At 41.2% G+C, this 15,099-nt stretch overlaps 1 protein-coding gene across 1 annotated transcript in view; it reads left to right on the top strand.

Annotated features, from left to right (window-relative positions):
• The window catches only part of scaper (S-phase cyclin A-associated protein in the ER), a 359,135-nt gene that overhangs the window by 79,882 nt on the left and 264,154 nt on the right, over window positions 1-15,099 (top strand). The window contains exons 8-9 of the mRNA XM_080216291.1: window positions 3,166-3,434; window positions 10,817-11,041. Of these exons, the coding sequence (XP_080072417.1) occupies window positions 3,166-3,434; window positions 10,817-11,041 (494 nt within the window). The remainder of the gene's footprint in view (window positions 1-3,165; window positions 3,435-10,816; window positions 11,042-15,099) is intronic.

Genomic DNA, 15,099 nt, shown 5'->3' with positions numbered 1-15,099 from the left:
TTTAAAGTTTATTTATTAAAGTAGGCTTACATTAACACTGCAATGATGTTACTCTGAAAGTCCCTTAGTTGCCACACTCTGGCGCCTGTCCGGGTACACTGAGGGTAAACTTAGCATGGCCAATGCACCTCACCAGCATATCTTTCAGACTGTCGGAAGAAACTGGAGCATACGGAGAAAACCCACACAGACACGAGTTGAGCATGCAGACTCCACACAGACAGTGACGCAAGCCAGGAATCGAACCTGGATCCCTGGCGCTGTGAGCCAGAAGTGCTAACCACTGTGCCACCGTGTTGCCCATACTGAGCATACCTGTAGCATACCAAGTTTACAAACCAGCAAAATTGGCCAGCTTACTGGAGGAAGCACCTATCTAATACCACTCTCTGTCCTACTAGCTATCCATTTACACTGTTCTATCTTGAATAATCAATCTCAAATATCCAGTCTCAGGATCCTCCTCTTTCCCAGTTGACACAACCAAAACTTATAAATTTCTTTTTTCTAACTTGTTTTTCTGGTGTTGGGAATGCAAGAATGGCTCTGGGTGACTCACCCTGTATTCTTAACTCCAGGCTGTTGCAAGTCTTACTGTTTTTAAAGCCATAATTTCAGAAGTATTGATATTGTACAGATGCTTAATGCTGGGATGAGCTTCATCTTCATATTGGGTGGTCTCCATGTGTTTATAGTACGTACGGGGTGAAACTGGCAATTCACAAACATGTGCTATGTCTTGAGTTGTGCATAACTGAAGCATGACTACTGTACAAGTATATTAAGGAAGCTGGGAAAATTTTGGGCCCACCATAGCAGAGGATCAGATATTTTAGAGCAGTTTTCTGGATGACGATGAAAACTGATATTCTTTTGTTTAACATCTATGGTAGATGCAGCAGCTGTAGAATGAGTACAACCCCCAATGCAGAACTGCAATTATGCTTGATGTGTGTCATTTTGGAATGTTAGAAAGAATCATAGAATCCCTACAATGCAGAAGGAGGCAATTTAGCCCTTCCAGTCTGCAATGACCACAATCCCACCCAGGCCCTATCTCCCTAACCCCATATATTTACCCTGCTAATTCCCTTGACACTAAGGGCCTATTTAGCATAGCGAATCCACCTAACCTGCACATCTTTGGACTGTAGGAGGAAACTGGAGCACCTGGAGGAAACCCACGCAGACATGGAGAGAACGTGTAAACTCTACACAGTCACCCGAGGCCAGAATTGAACCCGGGTCCCTGGCACTGTGAGGCAACAGTGCCAGCCACTGTGCCACCCATACCAAGCATACCAGGTTGATTTGTTTTTGATGAGTTGCTTTCCTTCCCTCCCTTAGGCACTGTTGCTTGTTCCCTGAGCACTTATAGTCCCATGGAACCATTACAATTGATTACTTTTCTCGAAGATTAAGGGCAATGATTGTGAGTGCAATGTTTTGTCAGCAGTCAGCTTGAGGCAGAGGTAGCACCCTGACATTTTGACCCTGATTCTGCATCCTTCACATCTGTATATTGCGGCTTCAAGTAAAGCTTTACAGTTCTTATCCTTTAATACCAAGCTATTTATCTATGGGAAGCATCACAGCTCAATCTGATCTTGTCCTAAACCCTACAAATAGGCCAGTCAGGTTTACATTTTGTTCCCTGACTGACCATCAGACCCGAGATTGGGGTGGCACAGTGGTTAGCACTGCTGCCTCACAGTACCAGGGATCTGGGTTCATTTCCAGCCTTGAGTCTCTGTATGTGTGGAATGTACATGTCAGGGGGGCTAGCTAGGGTAATGCATGGGGTTAAGGGAATAGAGCCTTGGTGGGATTGATGCAGACTCAATGGGCCAAATGGCCTCCTTCTGCATTATAGAAATGTTATGGTTCTATATTTTGATGCCATGTTGGCTGTTGACTTTAGTAACTAGACCAGCAGGCTATTGATTGTTGATGACTAACAATACTCAACAACATCATTTTTGTAAAGTGTTTCATTTTCAATCACAAACAATGAAGATGGTTTTTAGTGGAAAATGTTCAGGTTAAGATTGTTTGAGTAGTAGTATTTAATTGTCAATTTATGTTTTGTATGAATGTAATTACTGTGGCACAGTGTTTAGCACTGCTGCCTGAGCATCAGGGACTTGGGTTCAATTCTGGCCTTGGGTGTGGAATTTGCACTTTCTCCCCATATCTGTGTGGGTTTACTCTGAGTGCTCCAGTTTCCTCCCACAGTCCAAAGATGTGCTGATTAGGTTGCCACGCTAAATTGCCCTTTAGTGTCCTAAGATAAAGTCTATTTATTAGTCACAAGTAAGGCTTACACTAACACTGCAATGAAGTTACTGTGAAATTCCCCTAGTTGCCACACTTTGGAGTCTGTTCAGTGCAATGCACTTAACCAGCACGTCTTTTGGACTGTGGGAGAAAACTGGAGCACCCAGTGGAAACCCCTGCAGACACAGGAGAACATGCAAACTCCACACAGACAGTGACCCAAGACAGGAATCGAACCCGAGTCTCTTGGCGCTGTAAGGAAGCAGTGTTAACCACTGTGCCAGATGTGTGGGTTAGGTTGATTGGCCACGCTAAATTGCCCCTTAATGTCAGGGGGAATTAGCAGGGTAAATACGTGGCATTACAAGGATAGAGCCTGGGTGGGATTGTTGCTGGTGCAGGCTTGATTGGCTGAATGACCGCCTTCTGCGCCGTAGGGATTCTGTGATCTGTGGATTCTAATGCAGCCATCAAAAATGCCTCCCCAGAAAGCTTTTGATTGACATAAGCAATAGACAACACAACAGATCTTTCCTCCTATCTTAACTTACTTGTCCCATAGCAGTGGCAAGTGTGAATTATAAACTTGAGAAATGACTTGGTGACTTATTTGGACCTCAATGAAAAGCTAACTACTTGAACTTGATTTTGTTAATTCTATCTGTTGTACAGCTGAGATTGCCAGCCTGTAGTGCTGACTGTTTTACTGATTAACACAGTAAGAAGTCTCACAACACCAGGTTAAAGTCCAACAGGCTTATTTGGTAGCAAAAGCCACTAGCTTTTGGAGTGCTGGCTGCCCCTTTGTCAGATGAGTGGGATGTTTTATTGATCACAAAGTTAGCACTACATTTTACCAACCTGTTCCCTTTGTTTGCTTCTCTGCAGAGAAGAAGGATACTGAAGGGTGGGAGACAGTACAGCGCGGAAGAGCTACTCGATCGCGTTCTGCCACAATGGCTGCTAATGCCAATGCTAAGATGGCAGAGACGGCATATCTGAGCCTGAAGGATGATAGTGATAAGGAAAATGGGCTCTCGGGCTCACAAAATAGCAAAATAAACTTTGAACAAAGTAGTCCCAGTTCTGAGAGTTTAACAGATACACCAGAAAAGTTCATCAACAGGAATGATGACACCTCTGTAGACATCCTTAAGGTAAGTACTAGCTATATTAAAGTAAATAAACTTATTAAAAAAACTTATTTTAGCAATATTTTGTTAATTGAGCTGTTTAAAACTTTAAAGAAGTTTAAGGTAGTTAATTGTTGGCATGATTTCCGCACGTTGTATTAACACTTGCCTCCCTGTACTCATCATGAAGTAATCGAATGAAATGAATTGATGTCAGAGAATGTATAATTATAATAGGTTTTTTTTATTCACTTGTGGGACATGGTTTTTGCTGGCTGACCAGCATTTATTGCCCATCCCTAATTGCCCAAGGACAGCTGAGAGTCAACCACATTGCTGTGGCTCTGGAGTCACATGTGGGCCAGACTCAGTAAAGATGGCACATTTCCTTCCCTAACGGTTGTGAGTGAACCAGATGAGTTTTTCCGACAATCGACAATGGTTTCATGGTCATTAGTAGATTCTTAATTCCAGATTTTTTTTATTGAATTCAAATTCCACTGTCTGCAGTGAAGGGATTTGAACCCGGGTCCCCAGAACATTGGCTGAGTTTCTGGATTAATAGCCTGGCGATAACACCACCAGGCATCACCTTCCCATATTTGTGAAAGCACTTGTTCCACATTTTCCTTTCTCCGTCACGGCTCAGTTGGTTTCATTTTTCAGTTGTACTGTGATTGTCAGTTGCAACAGCTACACTGGGATTCTAATGCAAATTTTTCAGATTTGGACGGTTTCAAAATTTTTAATTATCATTTTACTTTTACATTAGTCGTCCTCTGTGATGTACATTGCAAACCAGTACCGAGCTCCTTTGTACAATGCGTCATCTGCATATTCCTTGATGACATTGCTCCTTCTGGTGGGGAGTTATGTCTGCATAGTAATTAACATTGAATGGTTAGCTAATTAATTAAGTTAAATAAACATGCTGGTACCAAAGGAATAAATGAAAAGAGGCTTTGGAGAACGAAGAATAAGTGGGAAGTCCGCATAGTAATTAATTAATTTAAATGAGTAAGCAACTGTAGAGAATAAAAGATCAGGTACAATCAATTAATTAAACTTAGATGTCCTTCCTGCCTTCTGTTGGAATTGGATTTAGATGAAGGGAAAGAGAAGCTGGGCTCCAAGTTCAGGAGACTTAGCAGCAGAAACAAATACAGGAAGGGAGGAAAGATAAATTTAAGATAAAGAAAAATTTGGGAGAGCATAGAATCACACAGTGCAGAAGAGGCCCTTTGCACTGACGTGAGAAACACCTGACCTCCCACCTAATCCCATTATAGAAGCCTACAGTGCAGAAGGAGGCCCTTTGGCCCATCGAGTCTGTACCGAACACAATCCCACCCAAGCCCTATCCCCATATCCCTACATAATATACCCACTAATCCCCTCTAACCTACGCATCCCTGGACACTAAGGAGCAATTTCTTAGCATGGCCATTCAACCTAACCCACACATCTTTACAATGTGGGAGGAAACCGGAGTACCTGGAGGAAATCCACGCAGACACGAGGAGAATGCGCAAACTCCACACAGACAGTAACCCAAGCCGGGAATCGAACCCAGGACCCTGGAGTTGTGAAGCAGCAGTTCTAACCACTGTGCTACCGTGCCGCCCAATGTTATGACATACCATGTGCTCATCCAGATACTTTTTAAAGGATGTGAGGCAATCGCTGTCTACCACCCTCCCAGACAGTGCATTCCAGACCGTCACTACCCTCTGTGTAAAAATATTTTTCCTCAAATCCCCCCTAAATTTCTTGCCAGTCCCCTCATGACAGACCCTTCAACTTAAGAAGAACAGCTGCTCCTTATCCACTCTCTCCATGCTGCTCATAATCTTGAACACCTTGATCAGATCACCTCTCAGTCTTCTCCATTCCAGTGAAAACAACCCAAGCCTATACAACATCTCTTCATAACTTAAGTGTTCCATCCCAGGCAGCATTCTGATGAATCTCTTCTGCACCCCCTGCAGTGCAATCACACCCTTTCTATAATATGGCAACCAGAATGCATGCAGCATTCTAGCCGTAGCCTCATCAAAGTTCTGTATAACTCCAACATGACTTCTCTGCTTTTGTAAACAATGCCTTGATTGATAAGTGCAAATAGTCCATATGCTTTTTTCACCATCTAACATGCCCTTCGGTCTACAGAGATTATGGACAAACATGCTAGGGTCTGTTTGACCGTAGAACTTCCGAGTGTCAGGCCATTCATTTACTACTTCCTTGTCAAATTACTCTTTCAAAAGTGTATCACGGTACACTTTTCAGGATTAAATTCCATCTGCCACTTATCTGTCCAATTCACCATTTTGTTTATATCTTCTTGTAGCCTAAGGCACTCAGTCTCACTATTAATCACCCATCCAATCTTTGTGTCATCCGCAAACTTGCTAATCCTATTACTTACATCTATGTTGTTTATATAAATGATGAATTATAGGGGACCCAACACAGATCCCTGTGGTACGTCACTGGATGCCAGCTTCCAGTCACTAAAGCGGCCTTCTATCGTTACCTTCTGTCTCCTACAACGGAGCCAATTATGAACCCTCTTTATCAAATTACCCTGTGTCCCATGTGCATTTACCATCTTTACAAGTCTCCCAAATGGGATGTTGTCAGTTTGTTTGCTGAAACCCATGTAAACTACATCAACTGCATAACCCTCATCTACATACCTGGTCGCCGCCTCAAAAAAAATCAATCAGCTTTGTCAGGCATGACCTCCCTCTGCCAAGGTCATGATCAAGCCTTGCCTGTCCAAGTGGAGATAGTTGCTCTCCTTCAGGAGTTTCTCCAGTAGTTTCCCTACCACTGACGTGAGACTCAATGGTCTGTAGTCCCCTGGTTTATCTCTGCAACCCTTCTTAAATAGCAGAACATTAGCTGTTCTCCAGTAATCTGACACTTCCCCCTGGCAAGAGAGGAATTAAAAATTTCGTTTAGAGCCCATGTGAACTCTTCCCTTGCTTTTCACAGCAGCCTGGGGCACAATTCATCCAGACCTAGAGATTTATCCACTTTTAAGCCTGCCAACACCTCCATTACCTTGTCCTTCCCTATGTAAATTGCTCAAGAACCTCACAGTCTCTCTCCCTGAATTCCATTCCTTCTTCCTCATTCTCTTGGGTGAAGACAGATGTGAAGTAGTAATTCAACATTCTACCAATGTCCTCTGGCTCCACCCACAGATTGGTCATTACTGGGCCCTACTCTTTCCCTGGTTATCCCATTCCCATTGATATATTTATAGGATGGGATTTTACAGCCTCACTCGTCCGAAAACCGTAAAAGCACACTCGAGGTCTACGGACCTTTCCATGTTCCGCTCTTCTGTTTCCCATGGCAGATGGAGCGGTAAAATTTCAGTGATAGAATATCTTGGGATTTTCCCTTCTTTTACCAGCCAGAGCTTTCTCATATCCCTTTCTTCTTTTCTAATTGTTTTCTTACACTCCACTCTGCACTTTCTATAAGACCATAAGACATAGGAGCAGAATTAGGCCACTTAGCCCATTGAGTCTGCTCTGCCATTCAATCATGGCTGATATTTTTCTCATCCCAATTCTCCTGCCTTTTCCCCATAACCGCTGATCCCCTTATTAATCAAGAAACGATATATTTCTGTCTTAAAGACACTCAGTGACCTCGCCTCCACAGCCTTCTGTGGCAAAGATTCATCACTCTTTGGCTGAAGAAATTCCTCCTCATCTGTATTTTAAAGGATTGTCTCTTTAGCCTGAGGTTATGCCCTTTGGTTCTAGTTTTTCTTACAAGAGGAAACATCTTCTCCACATCCACTCTATCCAGGCCTCGCAGTATCCTGTAAGTTTCAATAAGATCCCCCCTCATCCTTCTAGACTCCAATGAGTACAGACCTAGAGTCCTCAACTATTCCTCATATGACAAGCTCTTCATTCCAAGGATCATTCATATGAACCTCCTCTGGACCCTTTTCTAGGCCAGCATACTCTTCTTTAGATATGAGGCACAAAACTGCTCACAATACTCCAAATAGGGTCTGACCAGAGCCTTATGCAGCCTCAGAAGTGCATTCCTGCTCTTGTATTCTAGCCCTCTCGACATGAATGCTAACACCGCATTTGCCTTCTTAACTGCCGACTGAACCTGGACGTTAACCTTAAGCGAATCCTGAACAATGACTCCTAAGTCCTTTTATGTTTCTGATTTCCTGAGCATTTCCCATTTAGAAACTAGTCTATGCCTCCATTCTTCCTTCCAAAGTGCATAACTTCACACTTTTCCACATTGTATTCCATCTGGCAATTCTTTGCCCACTCTCCTTCCCTGTCCAAGTGCTTCTGCAGTCCCCTTGCTTCCTCAATACAACCTGTCCCTTCACATATCTTTGTATCATCTGCAAACTTAGCACCAGTGGCTTCAGTTCCATCCTCAAATTGTTAATGTATATTGTGAAAAGTTGTAGTCCTGGCACTGACCCCTGAGATACACTACTAGTCACTGGACTTCACTACCGTCTCCGCTCATTTGTTCCCTTTGTATTTGTTAAAAGCCTTTCTTTTCCTTGTGACAAGCAAAAGCAGTATTACAAAGTTGAAGCATGAACTTTTATTTGGTGGTGACGTTAGAGAGGGAGAAGCAAAACCTTTGGCCCAGGAGCCTCAAATGGAGAGAGAAATTGAATCATGGTGTAGTAGGCAGGCGTGGAGAAGAAAGGTGGACAGAAACAAAATGCTCCTTCAGGAGCAGCGAGCTGAGGCAAGGAGACATGACATGGGTGTAATGGAATGTATTTGGAGATACATCATTCTAGTTTAAATACTGTTTTCTAGTTGAAAGCTGACTGCAGAGACATTCATCTTTCACATAATTGCACAACCGCTTTTAGTTTCCACAGTGTTGTGACCCTGTTACTTGTTAGAAAAAAAAATTTTTAGTGATGTAATTACATTATGCTTTTGGATTTCAAAGATTGCATTGACTTCTTTTTAAAGACTTTTATTTCACTACCACTTCAATTTAATTTTACCCCTTTGATTAGGTAACCTCAATTCCAGGCGGGCTTCACACAAATAAATGACCATTCATAGTATCATAGAATCCTACTTTGCAGAAGGAGGCCATTTGGCCCATTGAGTCTGCACTGACCACAATCCCACCCAGGCTCGATCCCCTTAACTCCATGCATTCACACCAGCTGTTCCCCCTGTCACTTAAGGGCAATTTAGCGTGGCCAATCCACCTAATCCACACATTTTTGGATTGTGGGAGGAAACTAGAGCACCTAGAGAAAACCCACGCAGACATGGTGAGAATGTGCAAAGTCCACACAGACAGTGATCCGAGGCCACAATTAAACCCAGGTCCCTGACACTGTGAGGCAGCAGTGTTAACCACTGTGCCACTGTACCGTCCCATTCAAAAAAACAATTGTTTCCAGGGAAGAGATTTTGCCACCACTATTTGCAGCTCTACACTGGACAGCGCTCTGAATACTTGGCAGCTGAATATATTGTTCCAGTTGCAGCAGAGCTGATAGGTTTGCTCTGATTTGTCCCAATTTCATCTCTTAGCCTATTTAGTATCCTTTATGTACAGTTGAATTTACAAAACAGAATTGTGGACCATTTACTGTGGGCTTATAGAGAAATAGACTGCAGTAATAGGAAATTTTCTGTCTCGTATATATCATAAATCAGTAATTCAGAAATGGGGAACATTCCAACAGCCCAAGGGATGACACTTTTGTATTAAATTGACATTTTATGTTGTATATTATGAATGTTTAAATTCTTGGCTCTTAAAGTTTCCCCTTTTTTCAGTGAATTGCTTCAGAGGGACAGTTTGTTTCCAGAGTTAGTGCATGTGTTGGCACCCTCCAACCATTAGCTACTGAATGGTTGGATGACACAATGATTTTAATGATATTCCACTCTTGGGGCTAAAATTTTAAATGTATTGAAATTAATGACTGGAGAGTGCATGATGCTGACACTGGATGCTCCAGATGGAAAACGTTCCATACTTCAAGCACTGATATACCTCATCGTGATAAGTACAAATTTAATGAAGAACTAGATAGCAATATTTCACAGTAATCCAGCATTCAACCATGGATGTTGGTGAATAATAGCTACAAAAAAGTCACAAAGCAGGTTTGTACTCTTAACACTCTTGGACTGCATTTAATACTGACTGTATTTGTTAGGTTATAGAGCTACCACTCAGATTTCAGAAGTATTCTCAAGTGTGCACTACTTCCTTTGACTTTATGCTTTATAACATACTGTTGTTACCTTTAACCCTCAAGTTTATTGTTATAACGCTCAGTTGCAGACATGTACCTCTGATCATGGAATTCTACTTACAGTGAAAGCCTAATAAACAGAATACATCTGGAAAATAAACTTTTTCATTGAGCCAGTTACTTCCTAGATGTGTTGAATGCTCGTGCAGTCAGTCTTTTAATTGGTGTTTGCCATAGAGTCTCATGGCGACATAGAAAGTTCCCATTTATTTGTAAATTATGATTATTTTTTGGCATTCTGATTTTACATTTATGCCACAGCATTAGTTCAGTCCTTGCCAAACTGTCACACACACAAAATTCAAACAGCGCAATCAAGCAAATAAGCACATGATATCATCAAGGATTCAGAGACTGGATAGTGAGTACTTTTGGGCAGCATGTACCCTGTAGATTGCAGTTTGATCATCCCATTTCTAGTGTTTCTTTTGAAAGAGCAGGTCGTTTGTTGGTTTTCTGGCTGTTAATCGGAAGGCTGAGCACGCCTCCTGCCCAGTAATTAGCAATCCAAACTCTGTAAATCTCTCCTTCAACCCCTCTGCCTCTTCACCTTCTTCAAAACTCGTCTTTAAACCCAAAGTTTTGATTAAACTTTTAGTCATTCTCCCGCCCCCCTTCACACCACCCATTTCTCCTTTGGCTGTACATCCATTTTGTTTTGATTATATCTTCAACTCGTCTTTATTTATCTTCTTAAGCTGTCCGAAAAGTCAATGACCAAACTATGCACCAGAGGTCAGTCATATGCTTCTGCTTGTGCTTATAAATCCATCCTGCCATGTAGATAGGGTATTTTCCACACCAGGGTGTTCTTATTCAACTATAAATGGCTCTGTAATATGAAGGGGTATTATTTTACATGTAAGTACTTTCTTCTGCTGCTGCCTTCTCTTTTACAGCCTGCAACAAAATATCCTACTTACAAGGTGCTTCTAATCTAATTAGTATCTAATTGGAAGTAAATCCAAATTGTCTTTATACAGCTTTAACTCAGGAGAGTTGGGCCAAAAGAGCTTTGTATTTTAATCAATAGCAGCATTTTGAATAATTGCAGAGCCATTGAAACATCTTGTTAATAAGCATTATGTTACATTAGCACACAGCAAACATGTCTGCAGATCCAACACAGCCTGATAATGTGCCTTTGCAAGACAAGTCTTGGCAGCAAGATACAGACGCTATTGAGAGCGACAAAGATGTAGATTGTCTGTCAGAGGATGTAAAGGTGGAAGTGATACCTGTCATTTCGGTGCAAGAACCAACTCCATCAGACACTCCCAAACTGGGACCTGACGTGGACCTCTCCAGTGAGCTTTCAAACGTGAGTAGTATAAGATTAAATTTTGCTTGTGTAGAATGACATTGATCAAGATAACTGATTCCTGTTTCTCAAAATGCACTGCTTTACAAAATTCTGTAATCATAAGTAGTTCCCATCCCTGCAAAACTGCAGCAGCAGAAAACATTTTTTTCTGTTTTCTCTTGTCTTCACGCGATTCATGCTGATGTAACTGCACATAACAATTTAATGGTGATGGTGTATTCAAATGAGCATTCTGCATGCAACGAAAAGAATGTGGAAGGGGGGAATCATTGGTGCCACATTGTATTCAGATCTTGGTTCTTTCACCTTCTGACTTGAGAGAGATAAGTACTACGTACTGACCCTCGCTGCCTCTTAAAAGGGAGAGCTGGGTATCAGTAATGTATTCTAGTGTCATCAAATCCTCTGCCTGCAGTTGATGTTACTGATGGTAGCATGTGAATAAGAAATAAAAAGGGAAGGGGAAATGGTGAATTCTTGTGTCACCCAGATGAACGGAAAGTACTGAAATCAAACAGCAATACAATTCCAAGTGTGTATGGCTTGCAGGGAAAGTTGCAGATGCTGGTATTCCCATGCATCCGCTGCCTTTGTCATTCTTGGTTAGTTTGGAAAGTGCTGCCAAAGGAATCTTGGTGAATAGCTGCCGTGCATCTTGTAGATGGTATGCATTGTTGCCACTGTGTGTTAGTGGCAGAGGGAATGGATTCAAAGGTGGTGGATGGGGTGCTTTGTTCTGTATGATGTCGAGACTCTTGAGTGTTGTTGGAGCTGCACTCATCCAAGCAAGTGGATAACAGTCCATGACACTCCTGATTTGTGTCTTGTAGGTGGTGGACAGGCTTTGGGGAGACAGGGGTTGAATTATCCACCTCTGTTCCAGCCTCTGACCTGCTGTTGGTGCCACAGTATTTATATGGCTGATCCAGTTCTGCATCTGGTCAATGGTAACCCCCAGGATGTTGATAATGGGGATTCAATTATGGTAGGGTATTGAATCAAGGGGAGATGGTTATTGCTTATGTTGTGCAAATGTTACTTACAGCTTATCAGCCCAAGCCTGAATTTTGTCCAGATCTTTCTGCATTATGGAGAAGGTATGCTTCAGTATTTTAGTTGCTACATGTATTGATGAATGTTATACAATTGTCAGCAAGCATCCCCATTCTCTGACCTTAAAATTGTCCTGGAGTTTCACTTGGTGATGAGCCACTCTCTTCCTGCAGATGTTATTTTAACTTCTTTAAGTGAAAATGATACCCAACAGAAACACACATCAGACTTTGATATTTTCATGTGAGGGAACTTCCTTGATGAAGCAGCTGAAGATAGTTGGGGCTAGGACAGTATGGAGATGGCTGTGAACCATGCGTGCTTGGAGTATTAGGATGAGACACAAATGGCATGATGCATTGTTTCAGAAAACATGATCCTGCTGAATTGAGGTTAAAGTTTAAACTGATGAAACCCACCTCCATCTATTAAATCCCTGAAAACAAAAGGGACGTTAATGTTTTGGGTGTCACTTCTCATTTGAATTACATAATTGGCAAACTTACTGTTCTGGATATATAAAAAAAAACTTGTACAGGTCATAAATACATTACACAAATGCTCCCTAAACCTTTTGCAATTTAAGGACAAAGACAACACTAGATCTATTTATATGCCTCACGTTGGTCTTTGTTAAATATAATCAATCAGGACAAAGGCTGATTTTCTTTGTTGATTGAGCCACTTGCCAAGTATTTAACCTGAGAGATGCTGAGATTTCTTGATTTGATTTATCATTGTCACATGTATTAGTATCCATTGAAAAGTATTGTTTCTTAAGTGCTTTACAGATAAAGCATACCATTCATAGAGAAGGAATGGGGAGAGTGTAGAATGTAGTGTTACATTCATAACTGAGGAGTGGAGAAAGATCCAAACCAGTAAGAGATTGAATTGGAGCATTGTTAGAGAGTTTATAAGTGTTTGAGTAGAGTTTTAAAAGCAAAGAACAAGAGTAAAAGTTAAAATTAGAGAGTATGCTGGAGACGTGCAGGTCGGACTTTGATATTTTCATATGATCTGATTGGTTCATGAACCAAGTTTGCAGAAACATAGCAGATGGACTAATTGGTGATAGATAAAGCTAATCTTTCACCCTTGTGAATTATTTATTGAAGCACTTATGGACTTTTTATCTCATTTTTGGTATAGTGGGGAACTCACCACATGTTGCCCCACTTGAATAGCCTGACACCCCTCTTCTCAGGGGAAGGAAAGGGTTTAGAGCATATTGCCCTTGTAAGAATTCAGAGAGAAAGAGAAAGCAAAACAGAATCTTGGGGGCAGTGGGGGTTAGTGGTGGAGGTAGGCACAAACTTCAATGCCAGAGGGATAAATAAATTTTAATCTTTAACTCTTTATACAAATACATACTTATTAGGAAGATAAATAGTTGCAGGGAAATCAAGATAAAGTTGCAAGAAAATATGGCGACAGTATATTTTATTTAAAACTCTCTGGTACTTGGCAAAATGAAAGCTTCCTAGTTATTAATAGAACACCTCATTTTTCAGGTCTCTGTTCAGTGGACAGGTATGGTTTATTGCTTTGTATGCAATTCATACAGTTTATTGCTGAACTATTATAACATATCTTGTATTGAGCCAAGTTTCTGAGGACCAAGTCAAATAGGAGCATAAAATGGTGACCTTTAAATATTATTGTGTCGCATTTGCCTTTGATTTGTATCTTTTAAGGTCTGTAATTGTTGGTACTCCCAGGACCTTTGAACATTAATTGGCTTTTAAGAGGATTGTCAATTAATGGGTTAATGAAAGCTAAATACCAAGAATTTTGACTCAAGATCTCTTCAAAGTGTAATTGTTAATACCTGTGCTAAGATATGAAGGCATGTTTAAAATATAAAGATTAATTGCCATTTAATTGTCATATGAGAATGTTATTGAAGCTCAGATCAAAAAGGCTGGTGTAGGTTTCCCTCTGTAATGAAAGTAGAAAAAACATTTGGGTGGTTTCAGATAAGAAGCTTTGTGTTTAGAAATTCTATAAAGACACATGACAGACTGACAGCTGTCTTGATAACAGAACAGAACGTTCTCCTATTATCCATTTACAGTACCAAGGGAGTTGTAAAGGGAATGTGGCACTGTTGGAGGTGCTGCCTTTCAGGTGAGTTATTCAGTCTGGACCCCTCTGTCCCCTTAAATGGACGTAAATGATCTCTCATGCCACCTTTGGATTGCTTTGATTTATTATTGTCACGTACTAGGATACAGTGAGAAGTATTGTTTCTTGCGCACTATACGGACAGAGCATACCAGTCATCAAGAAGGAAACAAGAGAAGGCAGAATGTAGTCTTACAGTCATACTGTAGAGAAAGATCAACTTAGTGCAAGGTAGGTCCGTTCAGAAGTCTGATGGCAGCAGAGAAGAAGCAATTCTTGAGTCAGTTGGTATGTGACCTCAGACTTTTTCCTGATAGAAGACACTGGAAGAGAGAATGTCTGGGATGTATGGGGTCATTGATTATGCTAGGTGCATTGCCGAGGCAGCAGGAAGTGTAGACAGAGTCAATGGATGGGAGGCTGGTTTACGTGATGGATTGGGCTAAATTCGCAACCTTTTGTAGTTTCTTGCTGCCTTGGTCAGAGCAGGAGCCGTACCAAGCTGTGATACAACCAGAAAGAATGCTTTCTATGGTGTATCTGTAAAAGTTGGTGAAAGTTATAGCGGAAGTGCCAAATTTTCTTTGCGAGGAAGAACAGGGAGATTATTCCCCTCAATCAACATCACAAATCCTGTCATTATTACAGAAACAGCAGAACTGGCTGCTTCCTTTTCAAGACTGCAACAGTGACTAAACTTCAGTAGTAATTCACTGGCTGAAAAGCATTGTGGAATGTTGTGTTTTCATGCAAGTTGCTTTATAAATGCAGTCTTCTAATGCATCTAATTTTTTTAAGTCAAATGTTGAAAATGTCACTGCGGTGAGCATAAAAATTGATTATCAGTTAGCCAAATGCAACTTATTTCAACATGC

Source organism: Carcharhinus amblyrhynchos, chromosome 32 (genome assembly GCF_965287045.1).
Source record: "Carcharhinus amblyrhynchos chromosome 32, sCarAmb.v2.hapA, whole genome shotgun sequence".
Lineage (NCBI taxonomy): Eukaryota > Metazoa > Chordata > Chondrichthyes > Carcharhiniformes > Carcharhinidae > Carcharhinus > Carcharhinus amblyrhynchos.
The sequence above is the reverse complement of the archived record's forward strand: the minus strand, read 5'-3'. Positions and strand labels throughout refer to the sequence as shown.